This window comes from Oryza glaberrima, chromosome 5 (assembly GCF_000147395.1).
Source record: "Oryza glaberrima chromosome 5, OglaRS2, whole genome shotgun sequence".
Taxonomy (NCBI): Eukaryota; Viridiplantae; Streptophyta; class Magnoliopsida; order Poales; family Poaceae; genus Oryza; species Oryza glaberrima.
In genome coordinates, this window is record NC_068330.1 from 22,146,967 (window position 1) to 22,169,085 (window position 22,119).

General features: G+C 42.3%; 4 protein-coding genes across 5 annotated transcripts; 2 read left to right on the forward strand and 2 right to left on the reverse strand.

Moving 5' to 3' along the window:
* The first annotated feature begins 2,641 nt into the window (after positions 1 to 2,641).
* On the forward strand, positions 2,642 to 5,917 carry LOC127772574 (NADH dehydrogenase [ubiquinone] flavoprotein 2, mitochondrial). The gene is made up of 10 exons (XM_052298509.1): positions 2,642 to 2,810; positions 2,919 to 2,975; positions 3,090 to 3,155; positions 3,552 to 3,668; positions 4,193 to 4,270; positions 4,347 to 4,452; positions 4,586 to 4,632; positions 4,822 to 4,899; positions 5,332 to 5,397; positions 5,536 to 5,917. Exons 1-10 carry the CDS (start codon positions 2,709 to 2,711, stop codon positions 5,641 to 5,643), a joined length of 825 nt encoding a protein of 274 aa, XP_052154469.1. The 5' UTR covers positions 2,642 to 2,708; the 3' UTR covers positions 5,644 to 5,917.
* Positions 5,918 to 6,768: 851 nt separating this feature from the next.
* On the forward strand, positions 6,769 to 12,608 carry LOC127773754 (uncharacterized). The gene is made up of 20 exons (XM_052299925.1): positions 6,769 to 7,032; positions 7,128 to 7,328; positions 7,419 to 7,672; positions 7,904 to 7,976; positions 8,095 to 8,151; positions 8,655 to 8,734; positions 8,822 to 8,884; positions 9,114 to 9,201; positions 9,295 to 9,397; positions 9,489 to 9,592; positions 9,732 to 9,805; positions 10,126 to 10,190; positions 10,369 to 10,532; positions 10,615 to 10,682; positions 10,773 to 10,833; positions 11,165 to 11,202; positions 11,409 to 11,477; positions 11,590 to 11,911; positions 12,172 to 12,284; positions 12,369 to 12,608. The coding sequence occupies exons 1-19, from the start codon at positions 6,862 to 6,864 to the stop codon at positions 12,199 to 12,201; spliced, it is 2,085 nt and encodes a 694-aa protein (XP_052155885.1). The 5' UTR covers positions 6,769 to 6,861; the 3' UTR covers positions 12,202 to 12,284; positions 12,369 to 12,608.
* Positions 12,609 to 12,994: 386 nt separating this feature from the next.
* On the reverse strand, positions 12,995 to 15,516 carry LOC127773755 (protein tesmin/TSO1-like CXC 3). 2 transcript variants are annotated; one of them, XM_052299927.1, is made up of 6 exons: positions 15,253 to 15,516; positions 15,049 to 15,123; positions 14,188 to 14,362; positions 14,000 to 14,095; positions 13,865 to 13,928; positions 12,995 to 13,733 (listed from the first exon to the last, which is right to left on the reverse strand). In XM_052299927.1, exons 1-6 carry the CDS (start codon positions 15,468 to 15,470, stop codon positions 13,240 to 13,242), a joined length of 1,122 nt encoding a protein of 373 aa, XP_052155887.1. In that variant the 5' UTR covers positions 15,471 to 15,516; the 3' UTR covers positions 12,995 to 13,239. The 2 variants fall into 2 exon arrangements, with proteins under 2 accessions (XP_052155887.1, XP_052155886.1); XM_052299926.1 differs by having other exon boundaries at positions 14,185 to 14,362.
* A 2,592-nt stretch (positions 15,517 to 18,108) lies between these two features.
* On the reverse strand, positions 18,109 to 21,432 carry LOC127774456 (signal recognition particle 54 kDa protein 2-like). The gene is made up of 9 exons (XM_052300710.1): positions 21,108 to 21,432; positions 20,884 to 20,983; positions 19,994 to 20,147; positions 19,754 to 19,904; positions 19,511 to 19,659; positions 19,247 to 19,347; positions 19,012 to 19,169; positions 18,762 to 18,876; positions 18,109 to 18,682 (listed from the first exon to the last, which is right to left on the reverse strand). Exons 1-9 carry the CDS (start codon positions 21,336 to 21,338, stop codon positions 18,390 to 18,392), a joined length of 1,452 nt encoding a protein of 483 aa, XP_052156670.1. The 5' UTR covers positions 21,339 to 21,432; the 3' UTR covers positions 18,109 to 18,389.
* Between the last annotated feature and the right edge of the window lie 687 nt (positions 21,433 to 22,119).

Genomic DNA, 22,119 nt, shown 5'->3' on the forward strand with positions numbered 1-22,119 from the left:
GTCCTGGGAGGCTTGCGTCCAAACTTGCCAACTAAGAGATCGTGGTGAATGCCCTTGGTGAAGGCGGCGATGATGACGTCGTCGGTGATATCGGAGATCTTGTTGCGTTGCTCGGAAAAACGTCGGATGTAATCTCGAAGGGATTCTCCGGACTTCTGGACAACGTTGTAAAGATCGAACTGGGTGCTGGGGCGTTCAAAGGTGCCTTGAAAATTGGCGATGAAGTGGTCACGAAGTTCCGCCCAAGATCCGATCGTGCCACGGGGTAGCCCGTGAAGCCAGGACCGGGCAGAATCCGCTAGGGCCACGGGCAGATAGTTTGCCATAGCTTTGATATCTCCTCCTGCTGCGCGAATTGCGAGACTGTAGACAGTGAGCCAAGACTCAGGGTTTGTGGTGCCGTCATACTTCTCGATTCCAATCGGCTTGAAGCCGGCTGGCCAATCCACTCGACACAAGTCGCTTGTGAAGGCAGCAACTCCATCCACGTCGTCGTCGTAACGATCTGGTGAATGGTGGGGGATGTAGCCTCTTGCCGCGCGAAGCTGGTTGATAGTTTCACGAAGATCGATGGGACGCTTGCGATGTGGGGAGCGGGGACGTTCAGCTCGACACTCCTTGTGTCGGTCAGGAGGCGAGTGAATGGATCGCTCGTCGTGATCCCTGCTCCTGCGACTGGTTCCGGCGCCGACGACGCTAAGGCTCGGTTGGTGATAGTCTTGAGATCGAAGAGGCGGAACTCAGCTGCCAGTTGGCGTGTGGACGCTTGTGGAGTTAACCGGGACCGAAGCTGCGATCATGGTCTTGGTCTGGTTCAAGATGTTGACGACGTGATTGGCCTGATTGAGTGCGTCTTCCTTGTGGAGGGTGTCGAGGAGGGTGATCGCTGCAACCGCGTTCTGTTGGGGGGAGGGGTGCGAAAAACTGCCGTCCCCTCGACGTCTTGCTGCCCGATGAGTTCTTGTGCTCGTCGCCCGGCCTCCAAGGCGCGCTGTCGCCGGTCCTTAGCCTCCTTTGCAGCTCGCTCGCGCTCCTGTTGCTCACGCTGCAGCCGTTCTCGCTCTTGTGCTTGGCGCTCCTCCTCCAGTCGGCGACGTTCGGCTTCCTGTCGCATGCGTTGTTCTTCTTCTTCTCGGGCTTGACGCTGTTCTTCCGTCTCGTTGTCGGCCATGAAAATGCCGAAGTAGAGGGGCGTGTAGTTATCTTCATAGCCTTCGTCGAAGTCGTCGAGGTTGCGGTAGTCGTAGCGGTAGCCGAAGTCGTCGTACTCTACGATCTCCGTTGGTCGTGAGTCGACACCGGGGGAGCTGAAGTAGCCGTCCAACTGTTCCGTCGAAACCGTGCCGAGAGGCTGGAGTATGACACCGACTTCCCTAGAGCTAGATTGGATCGGGGCCAGGGCTGGATCCCGCCTAGACTTACGGGGAGAGGACGCCCTTGTGGTGAAGATGGTAGCCAAATCGTCGGGGAGTTTCATCAGGATTGGCGGATAGGCTCCATCGTCTTGATCGGGTCGTGTTGGAGTAGATTGGATCTCGTCCGAGTGGTTTAGGGCCAACTCGGTTGAGATGATCTTGGGGTAGATCTCGGCCGAGTTCGGGGTACGAACGGGGGGGAGACCTGGCCTCTTCCCGACTGGTTCGAATCCGAGTCGAGGAGAGAAATCTTGCCAAAGTCGTTGGTGATGAAGTCGAGGCTGCCGAACCGGAACGCTTGCCCGAGAGGGAAGACGAAGTCGTCGATACCGGAGACGAAACCCATCGCACTAATCGGCGAAGAACTTGACGCTACCCCTACCTGGTGCGCCAACTGTCGAAGCAAGATTTTGGCAATACTAAAAGGGGGTGGCTATCAAGTTGGAAAAGTGGATGGGTTGAGAAACAAAGAATTTTATACAGGTTCAGGCCTTCTTAACAAGAAGTAATACCCTACTCCTGTCCGGGGATTAATTAGCCGAGTGTATTATTGATCGTATGATCTGGGAGCAGATCGTGCCCCAAGAGGCACCCGGACCCCTCCTTATATAGGGAAAGGGGTCCGTATTACAAAATACAGTCCATATCCCTAACGGAATAGGTAGTTACAGATAAGATTCAATCGTAACCGACTAAGATCCCGGGTATTTCCTTGACATACAAGTTTGGAATTTAACCCAAGTCCCTTTAAAGATATTCTATCTATACATGGCACCCCATACCCAGTCGGATTATACATGCCGTATAGGTATGGGATATCCATAATCTCCACAAAATTGGAACAATGTGACGGAAAAGTTGAAAGTTTGTGTGTAGGAAAGTTTTGATGTGATGGAAAAGTTGGAAGTTTGAAAAAAAAAGTTTGGAACTAAACTCGGCCTATAATATATAGGACGATTCATTTTGCTTGAAGATTGGTGATCTACCGGTATATTTCCTCCGTACTAAAATAAACAATCCAGTATGAAGTATGATATATCAGAATCCTATTGTTACGAAATCCGGACAGTAGATCGTTATAATTGCCCAACCAAAAAAAAAAGATCGTTATAATTGCCAGTACACGAAGGAATTATTACTATTGGGCCGATTGGGTCAATAAGCCCATGAGAGGCCACTGGGCCAGTGCTGCTGACGTCACGCCGAGCTACTTACCTCCGCGAGCGGCCACAACTCCGCTCCCCTCCCCCCTCTTCGCCTGAGTCGAGTCGCCTCCCCCACCGCCGGCCAACCATGCTGCCGCCGGCCGCCCGCCTCGCGGCCCGCCGCCTCCTAGGGCTCGCGACCTCCTCCGCCTCGGAATCGGCCGCGGCGCGACGCCTGTCCCGTTCTCCGGTCAGTGCCCCCCTCCCCCTCCTCCAAATGCCTCTGTATCTCCTCGCTGTTCGTCGGCGGAGCTTTGCCGTCCTGATATCTCCCTCCGGGGGGAACGTCTCGTTGCAGATCTCCTACGCCGCCGCGGGCTGCTCCTCCAGGCTGTTCTCCACGGCGCTTAACTACGTACGTGAGGCGCCTCCCCCTTCCCTCGGATCCACCCCCTACCCTCTTCCCTGATCTGTCTGTTTTGTCTGAGGATGATAATGAGTCGGATTTGTGGGTTTGCTTGTTGTGCAGCACCTCGATTCGCCGGAAAACAACCCCGACATGCCGTGGGAGTTCACGGAGGCCAACATGAAGAAGGTGCTGTTGTTCGTCTCGTTCATTCATTTCCCTGTGATTTATGTTTTGGATTGGAACAGTGGCTGGTTTTGGAGTAGTTGTGGCAGAATTTGTTCAGTTTTGTTTTCGGATGTTCAGAAATGGCTGTTAGGGTACCATTTTATTCAGGACTATTAGATAATAATATAATCTTACGTTGGAACTGGTTGCTGGTTATTTGAGAAGGGGAAACGTTATCTGTCATGTAAAACCTTTAGAAATGTGCAAATCTGCAAATGTCCAAATGTAATAGAGACGTGGGGTATAGTGTTCTATTCCTTTGACATGGGATTTAGGTTTTGTGAATACGGTTTATATCAATTGTATCAGCTATTTTGGTTATCTGGCCTAAAATCTCTATTTCAATAACTAATTCAGGTTAATGAGATATTGTCTCACTATCCAAGCAACTACAAGCAGTCTGGTATTATTCCAATGCTTGATCTTGCCCAGCAGCAGCATGGTGGATGGGTGCCAGTTGCAGCAATGAATGCTGTAAGTCCCTTTTTTATGAGCTTTTGATGATCAACTGTTTTCCGCCTTTAATGTGCTATATCCTGTTTTCAATACTTCAATTTTCAGAAAGTGATGTACCTCAACATTTGTTAGTTGTTACAACCCACGTTAGCTATAGTTATATTGGACTTGCTTAGCAGACATTCATAAATCAAAACCTTATTGCACTGGCCTTGTTTCTGTTCACTTCTTCGTCCTACTGAAGATGGGTGACACTAGGAAATTAGGAGCCTTAATAGTAAGAGGCATTGGAGAATGGGGGGTTGGCAATCACAAAAGAAAAAGTTCTTGTCAGCATATCAGTTGACATATTTATATAATTATAATTACAATTGAGTTAATCTTCTCAGGACTAGGACTATTACAATAACATTGCTACTGGGAGTGTTATAGCTTATGTTACATTTTAGATATTTTGTACATAGACCCAACCACCATTCCACCACCACTGTGCTCACAAAAAGCATTTCTGACAATACTATTTTCATGTCTTGGACTTTCAGATTGCTAAGATCGTTGAAGTTGCACCAATCAGAGTATATGAAGTTGCTACATTTTACACAATGTTTAACCGGACTAAGGTATCTTTGCATGACTTAGTATTTTGTACTTGTTAATCCCTCCACTAGCATCTTTTCACCCTATTTTGCCATGTAGGTGGGTAAATATCACCTTTTGGTGTGTGGAACCACACCTTGCATGATTCGTGGTTCACGTGAAATTGAAGAAGCCTTGTTAGAACATCTTGGAGTTAAACGGAATGGTTTGTATTATTCACATAACTTATCCTATCAACTAAGAATAACACTTCCTGATTTGTTACCACAAACGGTCTTCGAGCATGTGTTTCTCTTGCTATCTCTGTGATAGCATTAACATTTTTCTTTCATTTGCAGAGGTGACCAGTGATGGTTTATTTTCTGTTGGAGAAATGGAGTGCATGGTAACTTCGAGATCTATAATTTTCTGTCATTTTGGATGCTTGCAAATAGGTGTTCTAGTTGAGTTAAGTGTTTAACTATAGCCAATAGGAATGGTCTGTAGGATTTTGTCAGTGAATGATTCAGTACTCTAATGAAAAAACATAAGCACAAGGCAACTTTTTATTCAGCTTTCTGTTATATGTTCACAGGGCTGCTGTGTGAATGCTCCCATGATTGCTGTGGCCGATTATTCTAAAGGTTCAGAGGGTTACACATACAACTATTATGTAAGTATACACATTGATGCATCCGATTATCTATTGTTGATGACTTATGCTAGTACGCGGTGGAAATTTTAGTAGAAACATCACAGCATTAGTAAGAATTAGCAGCTGGTGCCCACTCGTGTTAGTTCATGTTTATGCACAAAATGAAACATTGTCAACTGAAGAATATAAACTTGCATGTTATAGGATGCTGGGCCCCTGGGTTTCTATACTTCTTAGCAGGCGTCTTTGGAGAAATAATGCTAACATAGCTACATTTTTTTGCTAAACTTCCATGCTATAGCAGTACTGTGGCACTGAAAGCACTAATGCCAGCAGAGTAACAAAAGACGAGTGGATAAAACTTAACAAAACCTGCCTGCCTTTTGCTGAGAGAGGAAGACAAGACTTATTTGTGTACTGTAACTGAGCATTTCCATTTCCCCTTTTCAGGAGGACCTCACTCCTAAACGAGTTGTTGAGATCGTCGAGATGCTGAAAAGAGGAGAAACCCCTCCTGTAAGCTTTGCTCTTGAACGAAATAATTCTTTTGATATTTCTAGCGACAAGTTTTACTCAGTTTGATGTTATAGATATCAAGCCCCACCATTGGTTTAGGTTGCGAACTGATTTTGATGATTGTGATGATTTTTGCAGCGCGGCACACAACACCCAGAGCGGAAAAACTGTGGCCCTGCTGGAGGGAATACCACCTTGCACGGTGAGCCGAAACCTCCTCCGTGCAGGGATCTAGATGCTTGCTAGGTTTGCTTTGAATTACAGGCACACAAATAAGTTGGGCCACACACTATGATTATATGGTGTGGAAACTGGAACAAAGCAAGGCGATGTGTTGTTTGTATTTTGATCTTGTTTTGTTTACCTCTGCCCGCATCTTTTTTCTCTCCTTTTGCACCATCAGAGAAATGGTACATTGATAATGACGATATGTTATTTTGTCAGCTGACATGAGGCGGCAGTGGTAAAAAGATTTGTATTCGTCTTTCGGCAAAGATAAAACTCTTGGACATTCTCTTTTTGGGCATTCCTTTTCAGCTTCTGATTAGTGATGAGTGCCCATTAAAGCACGACATCATCGCGTGTTACATTGCTAATCTAGCTGTTTGATCTTTTAGCAGCCGTTCATGATTTGATCATGAACATTACATTCTTCTCCAACTAAGTTACTCTAGAAAAGGTTAGGGCCTGTTCTTTGTCTGCTCGGATGATGGATTAAGTGTATGACAATTATTCAAGAACATGAACCGATGAATTAAATATTACAGGGTTGAAAGTTGTATCTTAAAAATGAAGTTCTAATATATGTTGATGAAGATTTTTTTAAAAAAAAATTATAGCGTTTAAAAACTTGGAAGCGTCTCCTCGTAATCCATTAGTCGTAAACAAAAAAAGAATACGACCTAAACAGCTAAGGCCATGTTTAGATCCCATCCAAAAATTTGTTACCCTGTCACATCGAACGTTTGAACACCTGCATAAAGTATTAAATATAGGCTAAAAAATAACTAATTACACAGATTGCGACTAATTTGTGAGATGAATCTTTTAAGCCTAATTGCTCCATGATTAGATAATGTGGTGCTACGATAAACATTTGCTAATGACAGATTAATTAGGCTTAATAAATTCGTCTCGCGGTTTCCTGATAGATTCTGTAATTAGTTTTTTTATTAATGCCCGAACACCCCATGCGACACTCTATATACTACCCGATATGACACGCCAAAACTTTACGACCCTGTATCAAAACCACCCCCTAAACGGCTAAACTAATTTCGGTGCTTTCTCTCAGGGACCATTTTGAATATTACGCGTTATTATTTGGACCTACCTGCAAATATCTCCTTGTCTTTCCGCCATCGGCTTCCCCTCCTAAACCTCTCCCCATTCCCTCGCAAAACCCTCGTCTCCTCCACACTCTGCTCTTCTCGCAAACCCTAATCCCACGCGCGGCCACCTCCCATGGCGCGCTCGACCTCCCTCACCGAGGCGGAGGCGGGGATCACCTGCTTCGCCTCCTCCCTCCCGGGCTTCCGCGGCGTCCTCAAGCACCGCTACTCCGACTTCATCGTCCACGAGGTCGCCCGCGACGGCTCCGTCGCCCGCCTCACCTCCTTCGATCTCCCCGACGAGGTAAGCTTAGCCCTCTCGACCCCGATTCCGCGGCTCCCTCCCGGGATCCCCGATTTTTTTTCATCGCGCTAGCTCAGCTCCGCCGTGTATCGCAGTGCGTGGATGTGAGTGAGGAGGACAAGGCGGCGCCATCCGCCGACGCGGACCACTCGCAGGCCCTCGAGTCGTTCCGTGCGCTCTGTGGCGATGCGGATTGCGACGCGTTGAAGGGGCTCCTCGAGAAGGCGTCCGCGGGGGCTGAGGCTGATGTATCGCCGGTTATTCTCTCGCCGGACGCCGATAAGGCTCATCGATCGGTTGGTTTGATCCCCCAGTTCCAGTTTCTGGTTGTTTATGTGGTTGAGATTGGTGGAAATGGTGTGATTTGGGCGTGTTTTTGGCTGTAGGAGGTGCATAATTTCTTCAAGAGGAGCTTCAAGTTTTTGGTCACCGACACGGTCGAACACAATGATGGAGTTCAGAGATGCATTAGGGTGCGGCTGGGATCAGGAGCTAGGGGAGGGCGGGGTGGCGGTGGGAGAAGTGGTGGTGGGAGGGGAAGGAAGAGGAAGAACATGGGTGGTTCTGATTGGAGAGATGACAGGCCATTTGATAGCAGAGGATCAACTAGCTGGCCAAATCATGTTGGGAAGTTCCTAAGGTGGTGGAATTCAGCTTGAATTGATAGTTTCTATTGGCCTGGTATCTTTAGCTGGCCTTTGTACTCGAATGTGTTCATCTGACTTGCTGTGTATTTTACTTGGCTAAACTTAATAAAAAACATCTAATCTATGTGTATAATTTTGTATAAGGAATATTATGTTTTTGCTTCGTCTAATTTTGCTGTTAATTAGCGTTATAACCGGAGTTGTCATTCTGGTGTGCTGACCAGGTTTCACCTTTGCAAAGAGAACAAGGACACACAAGAAGCGTTAGGAGTAATTGGGAAAATGTTAGGACTTCAGGTATACCTCGGTTGCTAACTCATAACATTGTGTTCTTGTTTCTACTGAATGCTTTGATTCTTCTTTTTTACCTTCCTTCGCATTCCTAGTTGATTTCTATACCTTTTGCAATTTGCAGTCACGTTCATTCGGGTTTGCAGGGACAAAAGATAAACGTGCTGTTACAACACAACAGGTACTTATTCCTCATGTGCATACCATCTCATTCAATTTTCTTTACATAAATCGTGTTTTTGTACAATTTGTTTAAAAGTTTGCATACAAGTATGCAAGAAATACTGGTATAATTTTAATTAAGGCATAATTTATGGTATTATGATGTTACAACCAGATGAGATAAGTGAAGCTGCTCTGGTTTGGAATACTACATGTAGTATTGTCTTGGGAAAGGAGTTTTGTGAAATGAAACTACAAGATCATTTTTCTTTAACTAGTACCGTTCATAGTTTTTAGTCTTTTCACCTTTAGTTTGTATTGCTTGGCTTTGTTCTCATCTCTAGCCTACCCAGCTTGGTTGAGATTAAAGGCTGGTGTTGTTGCTGTATTTTGCATAGTGATTTTTAGTCTATTTGACAGATTTGTTTATGTTATCTCACTCCTTTTTCATGGTTGTGATCCTCTGCATGTAATTACGTTTTCTTGCAATGGTTACTTTTCTGATTGTTTTCCCCTGGTTAGGTGACTGTTTTCAAGATATCAGCCAACAGATTGGCTGCACTTAATAATCGACTATTTGGAATTAAAGTTGGAAACTTTAGGTAGGTGATAAAATGCATTATCCTCTTTGTTGATATCATTGCAATGTAATTATTCTAAATACTAATTATTTTTGCATTCCTTTCTAGTTATGTGAAGGAGGGACTTGTTCTTGGTCAACTAATGGGAAATCGATTTACAATTACTCTGAGGTACTTGTTTTTTATTTCTCCTTTTAGTTTAATGTAAAAAACTAAAAATGTTCTCTAGTGCTCTAAAAAATGATTTGCACTAATCTTAGAGCTCATGGAGGGCCTGATTTGCAGCTACATATTACTTCACTACAAACAGTACTATATTTCACATGCACCAAACCTCTTCTTTTCTTGGTTCAAGAAAACCAAACAAATGGAGAGCTGATATTTTCTTGCATTTCTTCAGGGGTGTTGTTGCAGAATCAGAAGACATAATAAAGGCTTCTGTGGAGGGCTTAGGAAAGAATGGATTTATCAACTACTATGGGTTGCAGGTATGAAGCCAGAACCTTTTCGTTATGCTTCAAAACCTAACTGGTACGTGTTTACTTTTGAAGCTCATCAAGTTCATCTTTTTTGTTGGTTAGCGTTTTGGAAGTGGTTCAGTACCTACTCACCTTGTTGGAGCTGCTTTGCTTAGAGGAGAGTGGAGAAGTTCTGTAAATTTGATTCTTGATCCAAGGGAAGGAGATATCCTTGATTTATTTTATCCAATCAGCAGTTGCATACTTGGATATATAGCTGTGCCAACTTTTGTTCAACATAACTTAATACTCCGAACAGAGAGATGACATAAGGGAGATGCGTGAACATTACAAGGAGCATGGTGATATTGATATGGCACTAAGGAACTTCCCTCGACATCTTGTAGCCGAGAAGGCTATTGTAAGTGTAGTTCTTTTCCTTCATTACTTAACCTGGAATTATTTAAAACATTGGCTTTTTAGTTTTTATTCAAGTTATGTAATGTAGATCACATTATTTGGGGAAGTTAAACTGATATTCTTTCATGCATTGTTTCCAGCTTCAATGTTTGAAGAAATGCCCTGGTAACTATCTGCAAGCATTAAAGAGTATACCAAGAACATTACGAATGATGTATGTTGTTTATCTTTCTTCGTCTTTTCATGTTTCTTTACATTGATGGGTTAGTCAATTTCTGTTACCTCAAAAGCTAGGTAGATTTTATAATATACAAAATTGTATTGGAATTATTATAGACATTAGTCATGAACAGTAGTAGATCTGTTATATGTACCTGTTTTTAAAATTGTTCTCTGCTGCTCAATATACATACCATTTGCTATATTCAAGCTTTTCTGTTACCCTTTTTCTCTGTTCTGTTTTGTTGACCAATTTATTAATTCTCATATTTTGCTTATGCGTCTTTCTTATTTGCTGTTGCCTCTTTTATGAAGGTACGTTCATAGTTACCAAAGTTACCTCTGGAACCATGCTGCCAGTGCCAGAGTTGAAAAATATGGTCAGTGCACTTCATCCTTCTACAGCTACTCAGTTTTAGTTGAATCATGATGCAGTTTGATAATTTTCTGATAACGGCTAACCTTGACCTTTTTCTTCAGGCGTGTTACCTTTTGTAGTTTTATATGGTGAACTTCTCTTTTCCCATTCCTCCTTATGCTAACTGGTGTACTTGACAGGCATTTCGCAGGCTGTAGAAGGTGACTTAGTTTATAGCAAAGAGGCCCCTCCTGGAGAAGCAACTTCAGTTGATACTTCAGAACCTTGCGATGACCAAATAAATTCATCTGATATTGATCTATGTTCTGAGACACTTCCAGAAGAAACAATCCAGTCTGTGAAGGTCTGTAATTTGCAGCAAACAATGCGGTGTACATGCTCATGCACAAAAAATTCCTAATCATGCACTGTCATTTCTCGTGTAGATAGTTGATTCTGAAGATTTATTGAAGGGTGTCTACTCATTTGAAGATGTTGTCCTTCCTTTGCCTGGGTATTTACCATTCCACATCCGTAACTTCAATTTTCATATTGAATCACATTGAGAAATATATATGGTGTGCTTATTTCTGTAAACATGCAGTTCGCAAGCATTATTTCCTGGAAACGGAATTGCTGACATTTATCATGAATTGGCTAAAAAGGTGCTACTATCCTACAAAATTTATTTTATAGTTTATTCAGAAGTACTTCCTTTGCTTTGCCAGGAACTTGTGCATTCTTGAATTTCCTCTATAACCCTTCTGTTGCTAAACGCAAAAAAGAAAAACACATATTGTAGGTTATTGGTTGCTAGATATGTTTACTGTGAAATGTGTTTAGTTTCCCTTTTCTTTTTGTGGATAAACGATACTTCTGTAATGTCACAGGTTTAATTGGCTAATATATTATGAATGAATTACACAATATTTTTTAAAGTGAAAGATTAAATCCAAGAAATAGGAATCATATTGTTGATTTGCTTTCATGTCTCAGGATGGCATTAGCTTGACAGAGAATGCACATGGTGTCAAGTAAGTTTCTTTATTTTACTGTAAAGATCAAAGGCACCTCTAAAAGTCGATACTTAGTATATGTGCTATGACAAGCTTTATATCTTTTTGTTCTGATATCCTACTATATTCTCATTCTGTTGTATATATTACCTTGGCTTGCATATTTCAATTTGCTACTTTATACCCTAACTTCTATGCTATATGATACAAACTCCATTTTTAAGGGAGTTTTCAATTACAAGCATGAAAGGAGGTTATCGGCGGGTGTTCCAGCGGCCTATTGATTTTGAGTGGTATGTCTTATCCCATTGACTTTTCACTTCATTAGATGACCAAAATCATCACCTTTTCTTTCGTATAAATTCTAGCCCTGTTCCACTAAAAAATGCTTTGGTGTGACTATAGGGAACTCATGACTTATACAGATGACACGGCATCTTTAGCAGAAACTGATTTGGATGTTCTGTCCAGAAACAAACCTACAAAAGCCAAGGAAGTAAATGAGACTATATCTAGCGCGATTTCAAATGCTCAATCACATGATTCCAAGGTGGCAGGACCATTGGATAGCTCTATGCCAGGTAGTGAAACTGGCTTAGTAGAGGAAAAGTCTGTCGGTAGCTCAGATATGTTAGCAAGGAAATTGGCCATAAAATTAGCATTTACTCTACCAGCATCCTCCTATGCTACAATGGCTATTAGGGAGTTGCTGAAGACTTCAACCTCGGTATGTTTCTCAACTAATATTATATTACTACAATTTAAATGATGTTAAATGGACTCTGTTTATGGTGTTATGCATAGTTAAGAATGCATGCCTACTTGAGAATTCAAATACATTTAATTATGGCAGTTGCCCAACAGTGTTGTTAATATTTTAGGACGTCAGGAGAAAATATCGTTGAATATTTCAATATATATGCTATTGCTCTAACATGTTAACAAATAACAACATTCATTTCATAATTACCTTCTGCTCGTCTGCAGGTCACGTATCAGAAAACACTCGATTGTTAATTTTGTTATTGACATCAATTCTTTATGGGGAATCTTCCAAGCCGCATCTTAGAGGAGTTGACATAGTTAAGCAACATGAGTTGGTATGGTGTTTGAATTGTGTTTGTGTAATTTTTATGGCGTGGCACTAAGTTATTAACTTATAAATCCTGATCTGATTATTGCAGTATTGCATTTAACAGCCCAAATGAATCGGCATTGAGATATACCATGCTGCTCGGCCTGCTCCCGTTCGGTGCATACTGAATTGCTGATGCACGTTTGTGCTATTGTGGGGGTTAAAAACTTGTTTTGCCACTAGAATATGTGGCATGCCATAATATTGTATGAACTTTTGTAACCAAACAGGGATATTAAAGTTGAGAACCCTTGCGAGGTTTCCTTCTTGTCTGGGTTTTGAATTTTTATATGCTGTGTTTGTTGATCGGAGCTCAATTATCGTAATATCGGGCAACAAAATCAGTTTGAATTTGTGTCTTGCACATGCGGCCGGCTGGCAACTGGACGGCAGCTGGGCTGCACATTTGACGCAGCCTGACGGTGATGAGCAGCTGGGCGGCTGACTTGAGGCTGCAACACGACACGACGCCTGGTCCAGTGTGGTACCCCAATTCCACTAGCCCTATCTGGAATACGAAAACGGCAGCACCTCCTCGAACATAGTAGTAATTGGGTTGGTAGAATAAGCCTACAACAACTGGTGCTCACAGTGAGCCCCGGAGGGGTTTATACCTTGGAAGTACAAGAAAATAATTGATGTATGGCAACCAAATACAACCACAACACACAGATGTACACCCTGTAGGTGCATAACTCATTTATTATTATAACCGGTTACCAAAGTTCGCATCTGCTGCTAGCTCTCTACAAAGAAAAGATGACGGAAATTTGGGATACAACTCAGTATACAAGAAGAGCCTAAGATCCTGCACATTTTCAACCGACCAGCAGGACATGCATAGCCTAAATGGATTGATGATCCAATGGTGTCTCCAATCTCAGCCTCCAAAACAACACTAAGGTGACAAATGGCATGCCCTAAGTCAGGTTCTGGATCTTGCGTTTCAGCCACAGGGCCCGGACGTCACCGTTAAGCGAGATGAATATTTCCCGGTTCCCCGCCTGGAGGAACACATCGGGGGCAACCGATTTCTCCACCTGAGATAGCTCGGCCATGCCGTTGAGGATCTGGACGCATCTCGATATGCTGTAGCTGTCCTCTGGCTTGGCAAACTGCCAGTCGTGATTCGAGTTCTTGTACTCCCCTGAGTCGTCGATCACCCGGTCGTTGCTCTGCCTCTTGGAGCAATGCCATGAGCGGGGCTGCCACTGCGATATCGCCTGCGGGAACATGTGTGTATCTCTGTTCGTGGCTCTGATATGCGGGGGAGTTTGCTGGAAGGAGGACTCTTTTGAGATTGGTGACTGCAGGCGAGGTGAACGTTCCACGATAAAGTCTTGTTCATCCTCACTGTGGTCCAGGTCTGCGCCAGTGTATAAAAAGCGCTTACTTTCTTCTGCCATTATGCCTTCTGCGCAAGGGAAGGGGTATTAATCAGTATACAGGTCCAGACATTCCGATCCATTAAGATAAGGGATGATTAGAAACTCAAGAATTGTTTGCAAAAATATATATGAGAAATCAGAAGCATATCTTTAGTACCATTTTTCCCGAAAGGATTCCTGCAGTCCTCACATCGGCAAAACAAAGAGCAACCAGTCCCATCCTGTACATAAGAATTTAGTTGAGAATATTTTTCACCAAATGTTTAGCAGAGAGCTTGAATTAAGACCAAACCTGGTAGCAATCACAGTATTTCTTTAGGCAACTTGATTTCTTGCAATTGCAACCTCGCCTAGGCGGAGTTGAAGAAGAAGAATGATGAGCATCTTCCTGTAAATGAGAACACATTGAAATTACTACTACAAACCAAAGGAAAGATCAAATACTGTAGCACCAGCTTTTTCAGTTAAGAAAACAACCACAGCTTCTGCATTTGCCTCAGATCTTCGATTAATTTTCAGTGACATCCGTTTCTGCCGTGAAAGAAGCACCTTGCGAGTGGTCTGAACTGTTTCTGCATATAAGGCCTTGTTGAAGCATGGTTGGCATCCACACTTTTCAGAACAATAACCTCCACCAGCAAAGCATGGGCAATAGCTGCATAAGCAAACGCTTCAATATCAGTCTTAGTTCATGAAAGCACAAGCAACCAAACAGACATAGAGATCCAAATCAATTTAAACTTATCATATATTCGTACTGATGGCGTTTTGCTATCCATAATATTTGCAGTAGGAAGAAAAACAGCTTCTTGATAACATAGAAGAACTATGGCTTCCATAGTAGCTTTTGTAGGCTGATCGCAAAGTTGTAAGCTTTCCGCCATTAGTTGCACATATCAAAGGAGTACTAGAGGTAACATACAATGGGAAATCATACTAATAATCAAAAGGTATAAACATATAATATTATAACAGAGCATGGGATTCCAATTATTTATTCAATTTAAACACATTACACACCACATGGAGCACTCAAATTACACATACTAAGAGAATAGAACCGCAATCCATTCAAATAGCTGTACTATAGAACCCAACAACAAAGGGGTTTTTGAACTACGAGCAATATATCTAGTCAGAGGGGATCATACCCGTAAAACGTCGCGCAAATCCCTATCTCTATTATCCACTAACCAAAATGGATGCACATAGCTGCGAAAATCGCATGGTACCAAACATTTCCATTTCCTCTCCCCTTTTTTTCACTAAAATGTCTAAACCTTCCCAGAATCGTATGAAACAGAGAACTACAAAAATCAAAAAGGATCAGAGGTTTCTTACAGCTTCAAGCATCTCGACTTCTTGCAGGCGCAATGCTTGCACCCGTTCCCATCCGCGCTCTCCTCCACCTTCTGCCTGCGTTTACAAGAAACCCCACACGCACACACCCGAATCAGATCACCCGGAAAACCCCCCCGGGAGGCGCCCGAATCAATCAAAAAAGAAACCGAAGCGCCCTCCAGCTCGGGGGCCACGGATCCTCACCGCTTGGGGGTGGGAGTGAGCGCCAGCTGGTTCATGCTACAGGGCTCCGCCTCTGCCACCACCACGGCCACCGGCTGCGGGGGCAGGGGCTCCACGGCGGCCACCGCCGGTGGTAGCGGCGGGGGCGGAGGGGGCGGGACCGGCACCTGCACCGGCGGCGGCGGTGGCGCCGCCGCCACCGGAGACGGCGGCTTGACGGAGATCGGGGTGGCCTCCATGGCGAGGGAGGGCGAAGAAGGGGAGAGACAAAAGAAGGGAGAGGGTGGGCGCACGGGTCCGGGGTGAGAGGAGAGGAGGTCTTTTAGACTGGTTTGTGGGGCCCACTTGCAGGATCTCTCTCTCTCTCCTTGTGGGGTTTGTTTCTTGGTTTTTGGTGTTTTCTTGGAAAAAGCTCCTTGGTTTCAGTTTGCTTTTTTTAAAAAAATAAGCTTTGGATTTCAGTTTGCCTCTTTTTTTTTAATCTTTGGATGTGCCATGTGTCATGGTAGGGGTTTGATTTGGGAGGTTTTGAAATTTTTGTGGATTTGTGATATTTTGGTGGGGGTACGTTTTGATATTTTTGGAGGGGTTTTAAGGATGTGTTTTGGTGCGAGAATAAGTAGGATATACAATTTTAGGGTGATAATACATAGGACGGTATGAGAATAGAGATGGATTTTACTGTTTGAGATGTTCTAGATAAGATATTTAATTTATTGCTAAAAGGGGAGCTATTCCATTACAGGTAGTGAGGATAATTTGAAGGTTTTTGCAGTTTTAGGTGGTGTTTTTTAATATATATATATTTAATTTGTTTCTAAAGAGAGGCTATTCAACTATTGCTAGGATATGTATAGTCTCCCTTTATAATATTGTTCCATTTGACTAAAGACGTTCTTATCCCATATCTCACCCTTTTGGCTTGAGGACATTTCATATACTACTAATTAGCGTGTTGAATTTTGTACCGTCAATTTGCCTTTAATACATGGCAGGACTACCAATTCAAATTGGCACAATTTGCTACATCGGTAGTACTTACTGTGCGAGATATTTTTTGATGTATGACTTGTCTTCCTTTACCGTTTATAACATACAACTTTCCTCAAGTTTTATAGTATTTTAAAATTATAAAACAAGTCTCACAACTAAAAAGAAGAAACTAGCTGAAAAGTGCTTGCTCATCGGACAAGTGTTTCTTGTACTGCAGTAAGAAGAAAGTAGCGTGTGTGTCATCACGTTACTTCGTTTTTTTAGAAGAAAAAGGGTATCATAAAGTATGGCGCGTTACTCCTTTTCTTTAAAAGCTTTTTAACCGAGCATGAAACGTAGCTTATAATGCACGGCAATCTCAAATTCGCCACCTCATAAAACTCTTTGTTTTGATATCTAAACGAAGAAAACCGCACTAGTTGAAAGCTTTTTTGCACTTAACGCATAGCCCATCAGAGAAGCGTTTTCAAAAGAAAAAAGATACGGCAACAACTCAACTGAACAGTGGTGAACACCACCACTAACGTCTCTACCTACAATTGAGCTATAAAAAATTACAGTTTGAACTAAGGATCCCTTAATTTGTATGGAAAACACAGAAAATTTAGAAGATTACAACCTTACAAAGAAAGATTTCTAGAAGGGCCTTTTTTTAGAATTGAATCATTTCCTTTCCTATAAAAATCTTATTAAAAATACATGGTGGTGTTTGAATCTCCTGAAGATGAAGATGAAGATAAAGATTAAGTATTTCACGCAAAACGAGGTGATAATAACGTGTGGCTAATTTGGTTTTAATTATTACAAACTTGAAAAATAGATTAATATAATATTTTAAACCAACTTTTATATATAAAGTTTTCGCACGAGACACACCGTTTAGCAATTTGAAAAGCATGCCACGAGTATCCAAAAATTCCATTGCAGTCTATTACTCTCATTTTACTCTTAGTCCTACTAAGATTTTAGGAGAAACGTCCAAGGGTCTTCCGGCTAGCTCCACAAGGTAGTGGGCTAGACGACCTGGGTTCAAATACTCACCCCTTCTAACTATTTGATATTATGTCATTCCCTAATATTTGTGTTTTTTTTACTAAGATTTTAGAGGAAAGTTAACAAAAGCTTCAACCTCTTGAAAAATTCCATTGCAGTCTATCACTCTCATTTTACTCTTAGATGATTGTTCTACTAAGATTTTAGATAAAAGTTAACAAAAGCTTCAACCTCTTGAAAAATTCCATTGCAGTCTATCACTCTCATTTTACTCTTAGATGATTGTTCTACTAAGATTTTAGATAAGTTACATTGCAGTCTATCACTCTCATTTTACTCTTAAATGATTGTTCTCATTTTACTCTTAGATGATTGTTCGTGTATTTTTCCTGTATTTTACAATTCTTTGTTTTGAATTTGCATTCTTTCCTGTATTTTGCAATATTTTTGGGCTTGCATTCATGTTAAACTCCTATATTTTTTTGTTATTTCTTTGATTTATTTTAATCCTTACTGTGAAATTGAACTCTTTGACTTCAGCCTCAAATAGTCTATTTCAATACAAATGGAGGAATCCGCATCAATACTTATTTCGCGAACGCAAATGCGCATCAATACCAATCGATGACCTTTGTCAGTTTAAGAGAAACATTGTGCCCAATACTTCCTCCATTCAGCATGAAGGAAAAAAAAATACTTTAAATGCCCCTTACGAGGGTACGCTAACTATTGATTGACTGAATTGACATAAATTTCAGCAAAATTAATATTACTACTTCCTCCATTCAGCATGAAGAAAAAAAAATACTTTAAATGCCCCTTACGAGGGTACGCTAACTATTGATTGACTGAATTGACATAAATTTCAGCAAAATTAATATTACTCCAGAAATACTTATATTTATGTACAAATTTTAAACGCCTAAAAGTTAGAGCTATTCCTGTCAGAAGAGAAGAGGATCATTTCTAGCAGAATCACATTCAATCACAAATTCACAATTAGGAGTTTCCATCTAAGAGAATTAGAGAAATTGTGTTCAGCGGTTCAGCACCTTATGCCGATATCCCACTGAAAACCAGGCCCTCAATGTTAGCCGAGTGTTTGCATCAAGCCCATCATATATATTTGCAAATATCAATTAACATCAGCACATGCTCCCAAAACATTTCGTTCATGTCTTTAAGCCCATTTGCTTCATGATGCTCTGCAACGGATTAACACCACCGATCTGATTCAACAATTGCTTAGGGATGAGATTGTTAATGGTGTTCAGCGTGTCCTTGTTGTTCATAACATTCCTGTCCATATTCTTGGGCAACTTCTTCTTCAACTTGCTACACACCTTGGCGATTCTCTTGTACTCTTCCAGCATGTCGGTCACATCTTTCATGGTCCTGCCAGATCCTCGAGCGACCCGTTTAATTCGTGATTCACTCATCAGCTTTGGGTTTGTGCTATCAAGCTCTGAAAATTAAGGAGCTAAATAAGTTTCAAGAAAGCAATCTCCATTCAAAGAAGAACAAAAATGCCTATAATAGCTCACCTGCATTTGTCATAGAATCCATAATAGTCATGTACCGCTTAATCTTTGCTTGGCTTTCCTTGTCATGTCCTTTTGGCATCAGTTCAGACCTAAATCCAGGTATCATAGATAAAACCTGCAAGAAAGAATTACACAATGCATGATTAAATTCGTAAAAAAAGATTTCCTTATGTTGCATTGGCTTTCAGTGTTGATATCTCGATGAAATACTCCAATAAAAACAAGATTAAATACTGAAAATAAATCTAACCTGTCCAATAGGACCCATGTTAAGAAGATTCTGGAACAGCTCGTAGAATACTCTGAGAGTAAAGGTTCCTTCTATCAGTCTCTGCATAAGCTCAGGTTGTTGATCAGCAGGCATAGCATCTTTGATCTTGTTCACTAAGCCAGACAAGTCTCCCATTCCTGACAGTTAGAGAAGTTATGTAAGCTCGATAGAATAGCAAAAGGTTACAGATTATACCCAATATGTTTTTACTAACCTAACAGACGACTAACAAATGGTTTCACATCGAAAACCTCAAAATCCTGCATGTGTTCTCCAGTTCCAATAAATACAACAGGGCTCTTTGTAGCTGCAACCCTGGAAAAGAAAAAAAAATGTCAAAACAGGCTCCTTATAAAATTTTCACTGATTTACTCAAGGATATCCGCCTTTTTGCTATAATTAAGAAATCCTAAGAGTAATAATTTAATAATTAATAAACATAAAATAGCAGGAGGTGGTTTATGTAGGAAATACTAACGCGCTAAGTGCACCGCCTCCTTTGGCATGACCATCCAATTTCGTAACAATCACAGCACCAACAGAAGCACTCTGTTTAAATGCTTGCGCCTGATCAAACGCTGCCTGACCAATGCTACCATCCATCACGAATATCACAAGGTCAGGTTTCTGCACACAGAAACACAAGTTAAATTCTCAGTAACAACAGTGGAATGTGCCTTGATCAAAAGATCTTTGCCAATGGTTGTGCCAATGTAAATACCGTTGCTTCTGCAACTTGACGCATTTCTTCGAAGAGTGCAGCCTCTTGCTTGTGGCGCCCGCTAGTATCAACAATGATGAGATCAGACTTCTCCTTCCTGAACCTCTCCACACCCTCAACAGCAATTTTCACTGGGTCTGATTCCATGTAGCTGCAATGACAAACAGTTTTCTTTAATGTCAATTTTAGCAAAGTACTTTTTTATACTAATATGTAAAGGTGTGGACGTAGAGAACCAACCTTCCATAGTAAGGAATCTTGGCCTTTGTAGCATTCTGTTTTAACTGATCAAAGGCACCAGCTCTGAATGTATCAGCACAAACCAATGAAGGTTTAAAGCCCTTCAGCTGATGATAGTGAGCATATTTGGTACAGGTAGTGGTTTTCCCAGAACCTACAGCAACATAACATTATGAAGTGAGCAGCGAACATTAAATTTATATTGCAACCCAAGAAAGAGGCAGACAATAGATTATTCTAAGGAGCAGGTGCAATAGAAGGCAAAACAAAACTAGCAGGAACTTAAAGGAGGAAATGGCACTAATCCTTAAGACAATGGGTCTAGCATCTACAACCAGCAGGGTACCACAAATTTCCCTGAGATGTGACCTCTATCTGACAATGTAATACTAGAATCTGAAGTTTGTTGACTTCAAGAATTAATTAATTCACAAGAAGGGGAAAAAAGATTGAGAATCGTCCGTTGTCGTCTGGCTATGGATACTTTTCCAACATGGAGAAAAGTAATTATCATCAGAAAGAAAAAATAACTTTACATAGTTTTACTCACCAAAGGCCTAATAAATTCAGCAGAATTCAATTAGAGGAGTTACAAACAAACCTATCAGCAGATAGCTACTAGTTTAACACTAAAACCTAGCAGGTGCTAGGTAAAATTAAAACGGGAGGCCCTGTTCTAATCTTCAACTCCAAACAACAAACAACTTTCTCGTTTTCCGTTAGCATATTTCCTAAACTGCTAAATGGTGTTTTTTGAAAAAAAAATATACGTAGAAGTTTCTTTAAAAATAAATCATTTTTCCAAGTTTAGCTAATACTTAATCAATCATATGATAATGAGTTTTATTATTTCACGTGCGCCGAAAATCCCAACAGACGAACGGGCCTACCTTGCAAGCCGACGAACATGACCACACTGGGCTTCCCCTTGGTGGGGGTGAAGGACGGCTTCCCCGGATCAAGCATGTTGCAGAGCTCCGCGAAGACGGCCTACATACAAGACGATATATATCAGCAAAATTCGTTCAATTGCCAGCTGATTTTGACGAGGGAACCTAGCTTATAGCTAGCTCATCGATGGATCGATGGATGGATCTCTGCATATCTGACTGACCTGCTGTATGATGCGGCGCTTGTTGGTGCCGGCGGGGAGGGCGTCGAGGTTGACGGCCCTCCGGATGTTGGCGCGCATGTCGGAGACCATCCTGATCTGCACGTCGGACTGCAGGAGCGCGCGCGCGATCTCGTGGAGGCAGTCGGCGAACGCCTTGTCGTCGATCACCGTCGCGTTGCTCATCTGCGCCAGCGCGCGGGAGATGCTCCCGCCCAGCTGCGCGAGCACCATCTCCACCGATCGATCGGCGCTCCGGCGTGCGGCGATCTTCGGCGGCGGGATGGATAACGTGTCGTGTCGTGCTCGTGCTCGTGGCGCGGCGGCTGCCAAGATTTGTGGAGTGTTTATCTCCGTGATCGTTATTAGTATAGCTTATATATATATGGACAGGGTTTGGTGTAAATCGGAATCCGGATATGAATCGAAGAGGTATTACAAAAACTGGGCTGAAAATTGAAACTTAGGCGGAATCCATCTATCGATCTATCCGTCTGTCTCTTTCTGGGGGCGATTTTTCGTCTCGTCCGACTCCCGCGCTCGCGTAGATCGCTCACGTTTCCAAGTTTCCGTCGTGGCGTTTGTCCCGTCCGGCTCGATCCTTCGCCACACGCCCACGCACACCCACACGTGCCCAGACTTGACAGTTAAGGGGCCCGTGTTGATGTCTTCTGAACACTTGTGTGCGTCCCTCGGACCTTTTGGTCCTGTTTGGGGGAGCTTGTTTCAGCTGCAGCTTTTCCTAAAAGCTGTTTCTGCTAGAAGCTGCCCCAAACAGTCCACAGCTTCTGAGAATCTGTAGTTACAGATTCTAAAAAAATGAACTAAGAAGCCAGAAGCTGGAGAAGCTGGGTTTCAGAGCTTTTCCAGATTCTCAGAAGCTAGTTACCAAACAGTTGCTTCTCAGAATCTAAAGCTCCCCCAACCAGGCCCTTTGTTTGGTCCTTGTCCATCCTACTAAATGGGCCTTCATTGTATATATATGGTCTGGGCTAGGGAAATAAGTTTAGTTTAG